This window comes from Cheilinus undulatus, linkage group 1 (assembly GCF_018320785.1).
Source record: "Cheilinus undulatus linkage group 1, ASM1832078v1, whole genome shotgun sequence".
NCBI lineage: Eukaryota > Metazoa > Chordata > Actinopteri > Labriformes > Labridae > Cheilinus > Cheilinus undulatus.
Window position 1 is genome coordinate 50207827 of NC_054865.1, and position 17359 is coordinate 50225185.

General features: G+C 39.6%; 2 protein-coding genes across 2 annotated transcripts; both read right to left on the bottom strand.

Moving 5' to 3' along the window:
- Positions 1-654: 654 nt before the first annotated feature.
- Positions 655-9571, bottom strand: mtfmt (mitochondrial methionyl-tRNA formyltransferase). Its single transcript, XM_041791121.1, has 9 exons — positions 9160-9571; positions 8734-8931; positions 7689-7811; positions 4445-4547; positions 4283-4358; positions 3300-3391; positions 3134-3212; positions 2606-2679; positions 655-925 (listed from the first exon to the last, which is right to left on the bottom strand). Exons 1-9 carry the CDS (start codon positions 9423-9425, stop codon positions 770-772), a joined length of 1167 nt encoding a protein of 388 aa, XP_041647055.1. The 5' UTR covers positions 9426-9571; the 3' UTR covers positions 655-769.
- A 1276-nt stretch (positions 9572-10847) lies between these two features.
- On the bottom strand, positions 10848-16508 carry c1h16orf87 (chromosome 1 C16orf87 homolog). Its single transcript, XM_041785305.1, has 4 exons — positions 16234-16508; positions 13375-13471; positions 12864-13043; positions 10848-12652 (listed from the first exon to the last, which is right to left on the bottom strand). Exons 1-4 carry the CDS (start codon positions 16297-16299, stop codon positions 12534-12536), a joined length of 462 nt encoding a protein of 153 aa, XP_041641239.1. The 5' UTR covers positions 16300-16508; the 3' UTR covers positions 10848-12533.
- Between the last annotated feature and the right edge of the window lie 851 nt (positions 16509-17359).

Genomic DNA, 17359 nt, shown 5'->3' on the forward strand with positions numbered 1-17359 from the left:
TAGAGCATTGTAGAGCATGGGCACTGATGTTGGACAAGAAGGCCTGGCTAACATTCTCCATTCCAGTTCATCCCAAAGGTGCTCCATGGGGTTTAGGTCATGGCTCTGTGCAAGCTAGTCAACTTCTTCCACACTGAACTCATCAAACCATTTCTTTCAAGCACTTGCACTGGGGCACAGGCATGTTGGAATAAAAAAGGACCTAAACTGTTGCCACAAAGTTGGAAGCATAGCAATTGTCCCAAATGTCTTGGTATGCTGAAGCATTAAGATTTGCCTGCCCTGGGGATAAAGGGCATAGCCCCCAAACCCTGGAAAACAGACCATTAAAAGACCATTATCCCCTCTTAACTATCCAAGGGGGTGAGTACTTTTTATAGGGATATGGTGTATGTCCCTGTTCAGGCTCATGGTTAGGACATTTTCAGGGTTTATGGTATTGAGTTTGGTATCACCTTAAAAGGAACCTTCTTGGCTTTCATTCAAGCCGAATGGAACATTCCTGACAAACACTCAGGTAACTGTAGCTCTCTCAAAAAGGTCAAAGGCAGACATTTTTTCACATTATTAATCTCTAGCCACAGCAGCACTGCTTTTGTTGTTGTTTTAAAACAATTTCACAGCTTTTTTAAATTCCTTTATCAATCCAATAGCTTTTATTTATTTGCAAATATTCATTACAAATACATTCTTCAAGTAAATGAACCACCTATGTCTTAAAACAGACATGGAAAATAAAAATAAGATTGAGAACTGCAGCACTTTTGGGTCACAAGCTTGAGTTTTCACTTATTTGACGAGCTACAGATGCTTTTTTCCTACTAATAAAAACTCTGTTGTTGGTCTGATGAAGGTAGCCATTGTAGAAGTCCATTGCCGTCAGCTTCTTTTTAAGAATCACTTCCTTAAAGCCCACCCAGCCGTCCTGAAAAAGAGAGCAAAGGTCAGTGTGACGGTTGGAGCCACAAAGAAAAGAATGGTCAAATTAGGAACAGTTCCAACATTAACAATTTTACGTGTGTTTTTGAAGGTTAGATGTATGAAAGGAAGTAAAATTAATTGTCTAAAATATCACCAAATGTGAAATGTATTTCTTTTGTTAATTAGGTGAATGTTGTGTTTAGCTGAGGTCATCCTAGTATGTAAATAAGAGCAAAGCCCAGTTCTTTCTGACCAAAGAGCTGCAACATAATGAGCCCATTTTAAGCACTGTAGAGGGCAGTAACAGCTACAGTCCACCCTACAACCTACCTACAGATGCCACAATAAGATTGGGTGGTATCTATTTTTTAAATACCATTAAACCTTCCCCCAGTTATTCGACGGTGTACAGTATTGCCACCAGGTGTTTAAATAATCACATCATACAAGAAGCAGGTTGGACCAGCACCTGCCGGCATACATGCAAGCAAGGCAAGCAGACCCTCTACGGGTGTTTCATTCAAACCTTTAACAACATGCGCGGAGTCTTGAAAAAAAAAAAAAAAAGAAAATCATAAATATCATCAAGAAAATATGAAACCGCTGTAAAGGGAATATTGTCCTGAAATAGGCAGCAGCGGTAGACATGGAAGCTTTCCCCCTGACAAGATGAGTCAGATTTGTGCCCCCTCTCAATTTTGGCTGGTTAGAGAGGAAGAAGTGACATTGGCGAGTGCAGCGCTGTTCCAAAAGTTGAACCGTTCTCAATTAGGAGTGCTAAGAGCACAGCGACAAAAACAGATGCTTGGTTCTTGTACTCTGGATTACATTTATTGTATTGAAAATGAGTGCCGCCTGCCAGCGCTTCTATAGTTTGTAAACTACACTATAGGGGATGTATTTTAAAACTGCCATCACACCATATCGATTCTGTAACCTCTGTATTGATGCACACATCAGCAAGGAGTGCTTGGCGATATACTGACATATCCATTTTTAATCAAGTTGCAGCTGTTTGAACTGTTGCAGCTTACATCAGACCAACTAACAGTGCTGCAGTTTGTCAGATGCCAACAGTTCCAGAAACCAATTGAAACCCAAAGAGGAAGTCAGCTGGTCATGGCAAAGGGTTGGACAGAGGCGATAGAAGAGTTACTGATCACTTTGTTATAGGAACAGCTCAGCCTTTTTAAAACTGTCCTAAAAATGTACTCAAACAAGAAAAGGGAAAAGTTAGCCAGAGGCAAGAAAAATGCTCTGGAAAAAGTGGGAGAGACTGACAACAAATAAGATCTCTCTGGCTTCAAGCCCACAGCATAAATTGATGTAAGCCCCTTGGGTAAACAGTTGAGGCACCCTGGGACAACCTGAAAATCTGGATGCTTTCGTTCTCTCAAGTTTTCACTTTTTTGATGTAAGCACACTTGTGACCAAAGCAAGTATCTCACTATCACTGGCTTTTTTTATACTCCTCATTACATGTTACATGTAAGACCAACATGAAAAGGGGAAGCGAAAACTGAAGCACAGAGAGCCATTGCGGTGGAAACGGTGCATGATCTCCCTCAGATGTAGGGTTGTGAAATGACAGGCCTTCAGAAGAGTGGGTCATTGTAAACAGCTTGAAGTTTAAAGACACAAATCTCTTGTCTGAGCTGGACTTTAAAGAAGATTTTAAACCGACCTTACAACAGACAGCCAGAGTGTTGGACTCCATGAGGAAGCTCACTGAACCAGGGACCGGTTTCCTCCTCTCATCTGCAAACAACAAGCGAGGATTTCATGACATTCTGTTATCAGTATGATTAAATGATCCTTGATTTGCTCTGTTTTAAGTGTCCCATCTAGCGTTTGAGCATGTTAACAATATTTCAAAGTATCCCAAGGTTTTTACTGATATTCAAGGCCCATTTATGATTTATACTGCTGATATGTACAGCCTTTATATGTGCTGTAAATAATAATGGAAAGGTTCATATCTGCAGATACCAATATCCTGTTGAAAATATTGTGCATCCCTGGTCACAACCCATTCTTGCATAAAAACTAAAGTAATTTCAACAGTCTAATGAGTCATTCTGCAGCATTTTGCATTCTGTTAAGGTATAATAACAGAGGTGTAAGTAAGATGTTGATTACTATTTACAACTACTATACCCTGCAAATACAGAAAGAGGGAATCAGTGGCAAAAACTGTCTTCTTCAAACTTACCTGATAATGAAATGTGACATTTTCCTACAAACTGTGAAAGTTTTACTGTTCTGTCCCCCCATATGGTCCTGAGCGGTATCTGAACAGAGAGAATACAACAATTTCAACAATATTCTATTATAACTCATTACTCTTAATAAAAACAATAAAAATCAGCCTACATTACCCGAGATCCAATGGCACGATACAGGCGACTGATTTGATCACACGTCTGCTCCTCCCACACCAGCCAGCTCATGGATGTGCTTATTTTGGGGGCTGTTGGGTAAAATTTATGTTTAACAGTTTGTTTTGTTTTATATTCAACATGACTGCATGTAATTCAGGGTGTTTTTTTCAACTAGGCTGTTTGAAATGAGCTAGAGTCTGTTTTCTGTGTTAGTGCAGTTTGTTTGAGCGGTCAGTCAAACCCTGGTGTGGACCAAACAACAGCACCGAGACTTCTTTGAAAGGTGCATCTCTGTCTGCTTTTTTCTGACTCTGTTGAGGTTCATTTGTATTAGGAACAAACCTGTCAGCACTCCTTTTTCCCTGGTTTCTCCAACATTTTTCCACCATCTATTACTTACCACCTGTTTTGTCATTTCTCCAGGGAAGCTCAAAGAAACGTATGTTTCCAAGATTTGATGGCTGAAGCTAAACCTACTGTTTGACTCAACATAGCAGCATATCAGGAAGTGCTGAGCTTTTGGGACTAAACCAGCTACCATAGCCAGATGAACACGTGTTAGAAACCACAAAGACAGATGACAGATCTGTGACCACATTTTCAGTGGATGAGCTGGTCATGATTTAGGAGTGACATGCTCCTTATCCTCAACTGTCTTGATACATATTTTTGAGCTGAAGCTGTGCCTCATTTTCATCAAACTTTATGGCAATAAATGCAATAAATATAATCATGGATGAGCGAAGCCAGCATAAATGTAGCTGTCTGACTAGCATGAAATTTTTAGGCATCTTTTGAGTGTCTTTTGAGAGTTTTAAACCACCATAAAAGAGTATTTTCCTCACTGGTGTGCTTGAAAATGTCCACATATGAACACAGACTGAACTTGATGTAACCATGTGACAATATAACAAAGTGGTTCATGATCCAGAGCAGAACAAACCAACCATAGGTGTGAAAACACCCTTAGATCTACATACCAAAGGTTGCACCCATCTGTCCTTGCTCCGTCTGATTTTCTATTCGCTCTGACAGTGTCTTCAATGTATCGATCAGCTGTAACGCACAAGACAAAGAGAGCCAGTCAGTCCCTGTTCTGTAAGTGAGCCAATAATGACACTAGGCTTGTTTCCATCACTCACCAGACGTGCTCCTTTGGCAGCGAGGACAGAGCCAAGCTCATCAGCAGTGCAGTTCTCAGGCACTTGGTGGACCTCCTGGTTGAGGATGGGGCCCACATCAAATCTGAATGGGAACACATTTTTTTAAACTTTTTTTTTTTTAACATTTAAGTTCAGAGGAACACTCAGGGGGCTTTTATACTGGGCATGACTATTTCGTACTGCATAACTGCTCCCCCATCCTCTTTAAATTTCTGTTCTGCTTTCACATTAGCCACACTGCTCCATGTCTGAGCACACTACTGTACGTATGCAATCCAATACAGAATGCGGTGGTATGCACGTAGTTGGTTTGCAAACCCGCCAAAAAGAAGAAAGACGAAGAAGCAACCATGGCAACCACTTAGGTCATGACATGAGCAACAATAGTTTATGTATGCCGGCAAAAAAAAATCCATCATGCCACCATGGATTTTCTAAAAATCATTCATATGACGCCAACATCAACCTTCTTTGTACTTCTACAGTCCCCTCCAAAAGTATTGGAACCTTGCGCCCAATTTCTTTATTTTCGCTGTGGATTAAAAACATTTGGGTTAGACTTCAAAAGATGACTATGAGACAAGAGATCAACATTTCAGCTTTTATTTCCAGGTGTTTACGTCTTGATCTGAACCTTCCACTTCTTGCCTCTGATGAACTCCTTTGTTGTTTTGGCTGTGTGTTTTGGGTCATTATCTGGCTGCATGATGAGGATATCCTAATCAGTTTGGTTACGTCTTTGTTTAAATTGGGAGACAAAATGTTTCTGTAGACTTCTGAGTTTATTTCCCCTGCCATAATGTGTTACATCATCAATGTAGATTGATGAGCCCATCCTAGAAGAAGCCATGCAAGCCCAAGCTATGACATTACCTCCACTGTGTTTCACAGATGAGCCTGTATGTTTGGGATCATGAGCAGATCCTTTCTTTCTACAAATTTTAGTCTTCCCATCACTTTAGTAAAGGTTCATCTTTGTCTCATCAGTCCATAAAACTTTGTTCAGAATTTTTGAGACCCGTTGCTGTACTTTTTGGCAAATTCCAGCCTGGCCTTCCTGTTCTTCTTGCTAATGAGTGGTTTGCATTTTATGGTGTAGCCTCTGTACTTTGGTTCATGAAGTCTTCTGTGAAAAGTAGATGGTGATACCTTCACTCCTGCCCTCTGGAGGTTGTTGCTGATGTCACTAACAGTTGTTTTAGGGTCTTTCTTTACAGCTCTCACAATGTTTCTTTCGTCAACTGCTGCTGTTTTCCTTGGTCTAACCATTCACAACTGTTACTGAGTACACCAGTGGTTTCTTTCTTCTTCAGGACATTCCTAATGGTTTTACTGGCTATGGCCAGTGTTTTTGCAGTGGATCTGATTGATTTTACATCTTTTCTCAGCTTCATAATTGTTTGGTTTTCACCCATAGACAGCTCTCTGGTTTTTATATTGGTTACACCTCTAACTATAACTACAGTCTGCGCAGGCAAAACCCAAAGCTGAAACTGATCGTAGACATTCAGCACTATTTATTGTGTGAATGATCAATGTCATTGGACACACCTGGGCAACAAAAAACACCTGTCAGTCACATGTTCCAATACTTTTGCTCACATGAAAAATGGGTGGGTTCAAACGAAGAGTGATATCTTCAAAGTGGTGTATCAGATCCAGACGTAAATACCTGGAAATAAAGCTGAAATGTTGATCTCTTGTCTTATGTTCTTGTTTTGATGTCTGACCCAAATGTTTTTAGTCTACACCGAAAATAAAGGAATTGGGCCCACCATTCCAATACTTTTGGAGGGGACTGTACATCTACTGTGCACCTCAGTGTTTGAAGAGAAAGGAGACATTTATTTAAATTACCAGGACCATGAGCCCCACCATGGTATCTTGCACCCACAATTTAAGACAGAAGGAGGGAAAGAGGAAGAGATTTTAAGTTCTAGCTGAGGTAAAAAGTCACTGATTTTAGTTCCTTCAGGAGTTAGAGAGAATAAAGCTGCTGTAAATTTCTGAATCAGATATTTGATTACTTCCTGAGTTACACTGACAAGGGGAGAGGAACACAGTGTTAATAACACCACAGTATATTTCTTGAATTTAAACTTAACATAGAAATTACACTCATGCATCATTTTGAGAGATTTTGTTTTTCTTGGGCTAAGAAATATATAACAAATCAAGCAAACATTTTGGAATAAAAGTAAAAAAGAATACAGGAAATAAAGGGCTGTGACACAATTTTAAGGTGGAGATCAGTTTAAGTTAAACTCAGACATGGTCTTGTGACCTTCTGCAGTTTTGAGGATTTCTTTTAAATTATTTTTTGTACATTTTTTTGTAGGCTAGGACTAAAGCCTCTGCCCATGGGTGCCAGCTCTACCCACTGATCTACACCTGTGCCTGAGGATTAAAAAAAAAACTTATAGACAGTCAATGTTTTATCATGATCAGAAAAATAATAATTTATTAAAGACAAGGTAAAAATAATTGTTTTGATGTCAGTGAGAGAGTTTTTTAGCAAAGAGAATCTGTCTCATCCAAAATCTTTATCAGCAGGTCAGACCAGGAAATCTGGAAACTGCCAATCATTTATAATCAGTGCATCTCTGATTTCATTATTACAAGAGCACAAAATAGTTTGAAGAGAACAAAATTTTCATTGATCTTTATTTTGCTCTCATGTTGCATAAGATTGATGCATTTAACTTCAAACTATCCACATTTTTCTCCCAGTGGACCATGCCCCCAGACTCCCTTTGACAGTGTGGAAGCCCCCCCACAGTAATCTCTCAAAATCCTGTGGGAAACACTGCATTTGCAACTCTACTCACTGACTACAGCCTGCGGTCATCCATAAAATGATTCAGGACAGAATACTTGTTGCCTAGATTCTGATGATTACCACCATGAAAAATGTGGATAAACCGCCAAGCTGGTGAAAGGAGTTTTGCTGTATGAGAACACCATATAGCTGGTGCAACTCTCTGTTCTATATCGGGGCACAATTGCATTCACATCTCGTGCACACCATAACAGTGTCCACTTGAATCTGCGCAAAGCTCCCTGTCCAAGCGGGTCCAGGCCCGCGGCCCCAGCGTGATACGTTTGCATTCATACTGACTAAACAGAGCAGGACAGAGCAGCTCTTGAGCACTTTGGATTGCTCAGATCCAGGTCCAAGCCTCTACAGTGAAAATACCCTTAGATGTTCCCTCACAGTGGATACCTGTCAGGACGGATCTGCATGATGCTAACTCCTGTCACAGTATCACCGTGGAGGATGGTGTGGAAGACTGGGGCTGGACCCCGCCACCTCGGCAGCAGGCTGGGATGAACATTCAAAATCCCACTGAAAGACAGAGAGCATAGACTTGCGTTAAAACTTTATCCACCCTCAGAATTTAGACTCCTACCATCAAGGAGGAGGTTTACTTATGCCAAGAGGGAAAATCAGGTACAGTGCCTATAAAAAGTATTCACCCTCTTGGATGTTTTGGGTGCAGTGAATGTGTATCCAGTGATCGTAGTACAAAGACACCTGTGATTGGAAGGTCCAGTCAATGGTAAATCAGTATTCCTGGCTACCATTACAACATGAAGACAAAGGAAAACTCCAAGGAACTCAGACCAAATGTTATTGAAAAGTGTAAGTTAAGAGATGGATATTAAAAAAATCCAAGGCACTGAACATCCATGGAGTTCAGTTAAACCCATCATCAAGAAATGGAAGGAACATGGCACATGTGTAAATCTGCCTAGATCATGCCGTCCTCACAAACTGAGTGACTGTGCAAGAAGGAGACTAGTGAGAGAGGCCACCAAGACACCTATGACTACTCTGAAGGAGTTACAAGCTTCAGCAGCTGAGATGGGAGAGACTCTGCACACAACAGCTGTTGCCTGGGTTCTTCATCTGTCAAAGCTTATGGGAGAGTGGCAAAAAGAAAGTCACTGTTGAAGGAAACTCATATCAAATCTTGACTACAGTTCACCAAAGGAAATGGGGGAGACTTCATGGTCAAGTGGAAGAAGTTCTCTGATCTGATGAGAGCAAAATGGGGTCCTTTAATGAACTTCTGTTGCAAACAAAATTACCCCTTGGGAACATTAAAGAGTTTCTAATCTTATCTCATCTTGAACTAAGAAGAAAGGATGAGGTGCTGCAAGGATAGAGGAATATGTTGGGGCAGAAACATGAATCATGTGACCTAGATCAGAACTGAAAACAAATGCACAAGTTTTAGCACAATACTAATAAAAAAGATGCTTACTATGGAAACTTGTTGATTAGCCTTGCTGGGAGTAAACAGCCAAAAGAAACCACCACACCGACATCAAACCGTCCGTTCACATCCTCTGGGGGCCAGCTGTGGACTGGAAGGTTGTTTTGTAGGGCAAACTTTTTCACTGGGAGGTTATCAGACAACGTCACGACTTCAAGAGACTCCAGTAACCCATCACTGGAGTGCCTGCAAACAGAAGACAGATGTTACATCCTTTGCTCGAAACCTTTGCCATCACACAATGAACACCACACAAAAAAACAAGGGACTTTTTTTTTATGAGACAGCCACAGTATAAAGCCATGTGTATCACCATTCAGCAGTAAAAATAATAGCTGACTGGTTATAAATGGCTTTCTCCCATATCTCTGTTATTATCCCATATCCCAGCCCTGCTGTCAAGTCTTAGCTTACCTGCTGGATGTGAGGGCTTTAAGTGACTCTACAGCAAACTGATCTGAACCAAAGAACAGAAGCCTCCATGGGGGGCTTGATGACGATAGAAGCCTCCACAGTGGCCTTGAATACGACATAAGTCTCCATAGTGGCCGTGATGACGAAATAAGTGTCCGTAGATACCGCCTCCCTCCCCTAGTCCTGCAGCCTGTCAGTGAGCCTGGGTGCTGAAGGAGCTCAAGGACTCTCAGGGAGACTCCTGTCGCCTTCTTGTTCGTCCACATCGTGACTCCAGATATCGATGTGACTCAAAATAACATTTAAAGTTTAAGGGCGAAAACTTGATACGATTCGGTACTGATATTACTCAGTATTTGAGCCATTATCCAGTTATGTGTCCCCAACAGGCGCCGCCATGTTTCCCATTGTACTTCCGGTCTTCTTCTTCTTCGTGGATGCTTGTGATTCTCAGTGACGTTTAGCGCCACCTACTGGACTTCTGTAGATAGAAAGGACGCTTGTTTTCTCTTTATTTTGAATCATTAACTGATACAAATAAAGTATAATAAAGAAGAAAGATAAAACTTTAAACATTAAAAGAAAAGAACAAAAAATAGAAGGTTGGCAGCAAGGTTATAATAGTTTATTACTATTTTTTAACCCCTTTTTTCTTTTTTGTTGCAGTGATTTTACCTTAATTTTAATCAGATTAACTGTACTCTTACTTCAGTTGGTTTTAACTGAAGTAACTGTACTTTTACTTGAGTACAATACCCTTGTACTTGTTCCACCTCGGCCGACTACACAGGTAGCACATAGCAAGAAAATAATTCCACATCTCATCCCAAAACAGTTGTTGTATTTCACTTTATTGTAGCTTTGACTTTAGCTGGAAGACCTGGTAGTAGATGTATTCTCTTGTTATGCAAATATGGAAAGTTTATATTTACTGTGAAACTCTGCAGTAGCTACTAAGGCTGTGAAATAAATCAAAATTCAGTTTAAATCAAAACATCAAAACATGTCCTACTGCAATTTTCAAATTATTGAAATGGCAATATTGGACCTCAAATGTCTGTAAGGCATATATATATATATATATATATATATATATATATATATAGTTTGAAAAGAAAATTGTATCTATATAACTTCTGTAATTGTTAGAATTCTAAATTTACCATCAAATAAGCTACTCCTCACTCATCATTCTGTTTATTCAAATTTGATGGTGGAATACAACTCAAGACCTCAAATTACCGGTGTGAGGTCTGCTTCAATCACATTCACTCCATTCTTGCAGTTGTTTTGTTTTCTTTCTTTCGATTTTTCTTATTATAGGACCTTTATTTTGCAATCAGTGTTAACTGCATTGGAGCTGACCAAAACTTCCTTTTTTGTACCAAAGCATATGACAATATATAAAAAGTACAAATATGACCACACAAATAAGAGTCTGGAAAGGCAATCAAAAAAATCTTTATTTCATTTTTCACAATTACGCTTAGATTTAAATCATGTTAACTTTGTAAGAAGACGGCCCCAACGAATCCTTCAAATCCACAAAGTGACAGAGCGTCATGCTCCACCCGCTGCCGATGCTTACTTATTTTCCATTTAAACTGCACTCCATAATGTATATTGCCTAGGGCTAAAATTAATTGTGATTTACTAAGATCCACAATTAATGCACACATATTTTTAAATCAAGATTAATCGCATGCTTTATTGTCCCTTTTATTCACTTTGGTTCACACATCAGTGTCTCCCTGCAGCCACAGTAAAACAATTCCACCACTGCTACTTAATGACTCGTTTCATTTTAAAAAAGTCGTGGACAGCTCAGTGGACCAGCCAGAACTCATCCAGCATTTACCTTTTTACTGCCCCCTAATGTCCTTTTCAATCCATAGCAATTTCCTTTTTCCATGATGAAGTTCATGATAAAATCTTAGATATACCTATAAAAGCAGGTCTGTATCTAAACAGGAAGTCAACTACTCTGAGTTTAAGACAGTAGAAAAATCCAAAATAACACAAAAACTGTTCTAAATGGACAAGAGTGGAAATTTAAAACGTAATAAACAAGACATGATTAAATGCGATTTGCAGAAATTATTAGATCATTCTCAATTTGTAATCCTTTGACAGGCCTAATATATTTACTGATCAGTAGCCAGTGTTTCTGTGTCATAGATGAATTCCAAAGACTGAGAAAGAATAACTACTTAAATGGCTTTACATCTAGCTTACACCGTGGAAAGGCAGCAATGTGTGAAATTCATCCATGGTTTAGTTTACAGGGGTTTAGAAAATACACATTATTGAGTGCACTCTTCATTATTAAGACCCTTTAATTTGGAAAAGTCAATTTGCAACCGTCACTGCACGGCTTGGAAGCATTCAGAGGGGTCGTAACATAAGGCTGGTGGCACGAGATGTTTTGAAGGCCTGATTTTGCGCCCATTTCCTCTTGTCACAAGCCAATCTTGAATATCAAACATGTTTGAGATTTATGATTCCAGCAAACCGGGAAGCATCACCAACAACATTTTGCATACTTTTACAGCTGATAAACATGGCTGCGAACATAAACACAACTAAACCGTCTTCTCTGCAAGGCTTTTATTCTTTTACTAACTGCTGCAAAACAAACACCAGAATGGCCAGGTCACAACTTTGATGGTCCTCCAGGTTTGTTTAACCATGTGAGATGTCATGTCTGTGGAATCCCCACTGTGAAACTGTTACTACAAACAGCAGGCGTGTGGTCTCATGGTCTGGCTGAATAATCTAGTGTTTGCATTCAGAGGCGTGTAATGTTAAAGATCAGTTGATTTATAAAATTTAATGGTTCTTAAAAATTAAAAATTTGAAAATTATCTTGTGCGTAGTCAGCCTAAGAAAACAAGACCTGGGTGCCAATATTTCTTGGTCCCTTAGTATGAAGTCAACCAAAGATGTGCATGAGGTAACATTTCAAGTAGGGGTAAATATGTCTTGAGTCTTTTTGTTTACATTAATTTCCATCGCTATAATTCAAGGCCTTAAGATACAGCAGTACTTGGACTGGTGTAGGTTTTTTCACGTCAGTGAAGCACAGAATGGAGATGTTATCAACCTGTTTTCCCTGGTTTTAGACAACTCTCATACCATTAAAAACATCCATGTTGTTCTTTTCATCTTAAACCAGGAACTTTTATCTGAATGATGAATTATGGGACTAAAATTCAAGGTGCTGACAAGCTGAAAACGGCGTCCACTCCAGTCGATTTCAGAGTCTTGTCCCGTTGAGGTTTAAGTTTGTCTTCAGCCTTTTTCATCTCTTTGGTCGTCCTTCTCTCCAGTTGAAAGTTCCTCAACAACAAGTCCTCATTCCCCCACGTGTTGCTCTACAAGATGAGTCTCTGACCCAGGATCTTGCGGTTGATTTCAGCCAATGCCACAGAGAACACAAAAGCCTTTTCATCGGAGAGACTTGCATAAATATCCACTTCCTTTTCCTGTTTCTCTGTGAGCATGACAAAACAGAGACACTCAGGGTGTTAAGGTGCAGTTAGAAAAAATCAAATTATTGTGTTAGTGCGACTAAATACAATCTCTTTTAAATACTCATGAGGACTTCAGCTGATAAATTGTCATATCAGTACCTTTATGAGGAAATTAAAATCCTAATCGTCTGTTTCTAGAAATGTTATCAAAGGGTGAACTTTTTATTTTACCTTTTTCGTCCTCTTGTTTCTTCAGCCCCACTGTTTTTGGTCGACCACGTCCTCTACGGATGGGATCTGATTGGCTGTTAGCCCGAGGTCTTTTCTTGTTCTCCATGTCATTGGTTAAAGATGGGTCTATCCTTTCTCTGCGAATGCGCTCTGTCCGCCTCCGCTTAAAGTCCAGTTTGTCTGCAGTAGAAAAAATAGAGATTATGAAAAAGCTTTTCTCCAGGCTGACAGCCCACTATTGATGAGGTACTTAGCAGGAAAAAAATGAGCAAATTGAGGCATAGTTGACTTATAAAATGTCTTAAATCAGTAAAGTTAATTATAAAAATGTACTTATAAAAAATCTTAAATCAGTAGAGTTTGTTGTAAATCTGAAGATGTTGTTGCCTTGAGCAACAACAAAAAAAGCTGCTGTTAAATCTAAAAGTTGATGTTTGAATGATGTGGGACACTCTGTGAAGCCTGCTCTTATTTAGCCATAAATCATTATTTAAATCAAACTGAGCCTTACCTGCTATGGCTGGAGAGCGCTCGTTTAATTTGGCATTCAGCAATTTTCTGCTGATAAACACGTAACCACATGGACAGGACTTGCATGCAACAGGGATCTGGAGACACAAACAGAAATAAGGATTGAAATACATGTTTCATTCATAAGTTAAGTACCCACACCGCTCAACAAGGTAGAGAAAATCCAGACCTTGGAATTATGATGGCAAAATGCAAAGACAAAATAATAAATCCTTGCATTTCAATAGGGGCCGATGCTCTGACCCTCACTGAGAAGAAACTTCCATCTAGCCACTCCGCCCTAAGCCCAGATCAGTGGAGGGCTGCACTGATGGTTGTCCTTAAAGAGCTTTGTCTACCTCCACAGAGGATTTCTGGAGCTGGCCATCAGGTTCTTGGTCGTCTCTCTTACCAAGGCCCTTCTCCCCTGATTGCTCAGTTTGGCAGAGCCACAAGCTCTTGGAAGAGTTCTGGTTTTGCCAAACTTCTTCCATTTGGGAATTATGGAGGCCACTGTGCTCTTGGGAACCATCAGCAGATTTTTTGTAGCCTTCCACAGATCTTTGCCCTGCAGCACTCCTGTCTCTGAGCTCTGCTGGTAGTTCCTTTGACCTCATGGCTTGGTTTTTACTCTGGTATGCACTATCAGCTCTGAAGCCCACAGAGAGGTGTGTGGCTTTCCAAATCATGTCCAATCAATTTAATTTACCACAGGTGGACTCAAGTTTAAGTGTAGAAACATATCAGCAAAGATCCAGAGAAATGGGAGGAACCTGAGCTAAATTTGAAGTGTTTTTGCAAAGGGTCCAAATACATTTGTAAATGGGACATTTCAAATGTTTTATTTTCAGGAACAGACACTCCTGAATGGACAATGGAGGTCACTGCTGCTTCATACAACACTAGAGAGATACAAATCCCACAGCAAACGTTGGCAGTTTGGATGAGAACAGGTTAAGGTTGATGGGACAACTCTGAAAACAAGATGGGCGATACAGAGGAATAGCAAAGAAGTTCATGCATCAAGGACATACTTTATGTCTAGAGATAGGTATCAAACTCCAGGAACTGACATGGTGCTAGAACCAACACATGATACCTACCAGAGAAAATTGCAACACAGATTTTGATACTTCAATCTGATATCCCACCACCCCAAATGAAAGACAGTAAATACATAATGGAGTTTGTTTGATTCATGTGTTAAGTTACAGTGGTTACCTCTCATTACCCCATGTAAGATATTTCTAACCTGACATGCCAGGCGGATTTGTTTCACTCATCCATCTGGTAAACCTTTGATAGGCGGCGTTTGGGAAAGGGTAGAGCCTTTGAAAAGAAACTTGGAGGGTGATTGGATAAACATTCTGTCACATCTTTAGAGGCCAATCACAGCAAAAAAACACGTGGCACTGTAGCCGCTACCAAGGAGTAAACTCCATAGAGCACTGCATAACGCGAACCACGGCGACTATAGATATGTCAGCACACGACTTTTGTCGTTTTTGAAAAGAAAACAACTCAATACTGTTCTTTGTTCTTCTTTTAACGAAGAAATGTCGTCAAGTTCTGATAAAACTGACGCTATAGCAGCATCCACGCTAATGTCCTCCGCTGTAATTGCACCGGTCTCTTGTTGCTGCTTGCACACGTCACGACTCCATTGTGCCCCAAATGTACTGCCCCTCGATGCTGATTGGTCCTGTCACTTTCTAACCGGGCCCAAACTGTTCAGACGGGAGCTTAACAAGATGGATTTGCCAGTAAGAAAAACGTTGAATCCATCTGCTATGCAAGGGTTAAGATATTTCTGTGAATCAGTTATTAAGCCCTGACAGCTTTTATTCTCTCGCTGACTTTCATCACACTTTTTTCTCTCAAACGTATCAGTTCAGGCACAGTTAAGGCGCTGGCACCATATAAAAAAGTATCAATTTAGCACCAGTAACAGAAAACCCCTCAGTAATACCCAACCCTATCTATGTCAGTGAGTGAACTGCTTCAGCCACACAGTAAAGGACAGAGTAGTGTTGGAGTCGTATGATCGTTTTTGAGTTTTTGCTTCTTCATGTGGACGAAGACATTTTTAAAACGCTGCACATGTAGATGGGGTTAATTTTGAAAATGGACGAGGAAAAACCTCTGGTTCTAAAAATACCCTCCTACAGGTGGTCGAGGACTGAGTCAAAGTGTGGCATAAACGCATGAATGCAAATTCCACCACTAGGGGACTCTCAATCAAAACAACAACAGAAGGTGATGTCAAAGATGGCAGAGAAACTTGAGGGAATCTTTCTGCTCCAATCCCTTAAACCAATACTGCATGGAAGGAGATGAACGGGTCATAGAGGGCCATGTGTCCTAACTTTATTATGTAAAGAAAAACTAAGTTAACAGTGCAGCAGTCATGTCAGTCATAACAGGATTTAAAACTGCTGAAATGGATTACAAATACAGGTACCCAGCTAAAATGAATAACTTGGGTTTTGTCATTTTAAAAAAATAATTCCACACATTTCAGTTTAAAAATATGACATATTGTGCCTTTAAGAGTCTCCAATTTCAGGCTTGTGATATCAAGAAAATGGTTGAACACTAAAATGGTGAAACTAAGCGCTAATCTCCGTGTTTAGGCTGATATTTTCACCACCACGAAGGCTTTCTTTGCTGATCCTGATCATCCTTGATTTAATTTATCGACGTCTTCATTAACAGCCCGTCCAGTGTCTGCTGTTCATACAGACAGCAGCTTGGTGTGTGTGTGCTGCCATGACAGTCATCAATACAAGAAGTGATCACTTTATTAGCCACACAAATAATAAATACACCAAATATTAAAAAATGAAATGTATGTTCTCACCTGTTGGTCGCATTCGGGGCAAGATTTAGTGGCCATTTTGACTTTCTTTGTTTTATTTGTCGACATAGTCCGTTTCTTCTAGAGACAGGCCAACGACTCAACGGGAGTAGAACTTTTTTCTAAAAAACATGGAAGTCTGCTAACTCACTCAAACAAACAGCTTCGCTACAGAGAAACTTCCATCGATGAAGAAAAACGCCAACGTATCTTTAGCTAGCAAACATACATACTATGGAAAAAAAAAAATGCTATAGCTGGGCGCATGCGCAAAGCGAATCCTTCTGCTATCGTGTTGCATTCAAATTCCATGGGAAAAATGGCCGAGAACTGCATTCCCCCTCCCACACCCTGTCCCTGGGGGTAAAATCTGACTTTTTGCGAAAATTAGTTTTCTTTTAAAACAAAGAATGATCCCCTCAGAATGTTAAAGTGCTGTATAAAATTAATTTACCAAAATATGGTATTGTTACGTCGCTTTTGGACGAAAGTAAAAGTAGTTTTTTTTTGTCAGAGTCGAGCTTACTACAAAAACACACGTAGCTTTTTTTTTTTACGTACACGCACAACCACTTATTTGGAGGTCCATTTCCGCCAGTTAAAATGAAAAGACAAATAAATGAAACGTAAGCATTGACGTTAACAAAAATAAGACTTAAACCATAAATATGAAATGGTTTGTCGAATTATGTAAGACGATACTTAATGGATGTACAGTTGTCAATATAAGTATTTACCCCTTGGATGTTTCCCTTTTTTATTGATTTTATTAATTAAATATGGTCAATATAATATGGATTTTTTTTTACCAAAAAAAAAAAAGAAATTACATAAAACTCTTTAATGTCAAACTGAAAACAGATTCCTACAAAATAATGTCAATTAAATAAAAAGTGTTGTGAGGTTAAAAAAAAAAGTTAATGTATATTCACCTCTCTTCCTTTCACAACTTTCTGCTTATTGGGCAAGGTAAGGCATTACAGATGTTTCCCATTTATCACAAAATCTACTAGACACAATAGTTAGCCCAACATGAAACGCTTAAGATTAAAAAGAAGTAGTAACTTAATTCCATAGTTTGCATTGCCCTACATATAACAATTACTGAGACTGCAAACAGATTAAGCAG

Excerpts from the sequence above, each read along its gene's own strand:
- mtfmt (XM_041791121.1), bottom strand. The coding sequence starts at position 9,425 with ATGTGGACGAACAAGAAGGCGACAGGAGTCTCCCTGAGAGTCCTTGAG. Across the intron at positions 8,932-9,159 it reads AAAGCCCTCACATCCAGCAG|GCACTCCAGTGATGGGTTAC; the intron begins GTAAGCTAAGAC and ends TTCTGTTTGCAG. Across the intron at positions 4,359-4,444 it reads CTGCCAAAGGAGCACGTCTG|CTGATCGATACATTGAAGAC; the intron begins GTGAGTGATGGA and ends TGTGCGTTACAG.
- c1h16orf87 (XM_041785305.1), bottom strand. The coding sequence starts at position 16,299 with ATGTCGACAAATAAAACAAAGAAAGTCAAAATGGCCACTAAATCTTGC. Across the intron at positions 13,472-16,233 it reads GCCCCGAATGCGACCAACAG|ATCCCTGTTGCATGCAAGTC; the intron begins GTGAGAACATAC and ends TTGTGTCTCCAG. Across the intron at positions 12,653-12,863 it reads GAAACAAGAGGACGAAAAAG|AGAAACAGGAAAAGGAAGTG; the intron begins GTAAAATAAAAA and ends TCATGCTCACAG.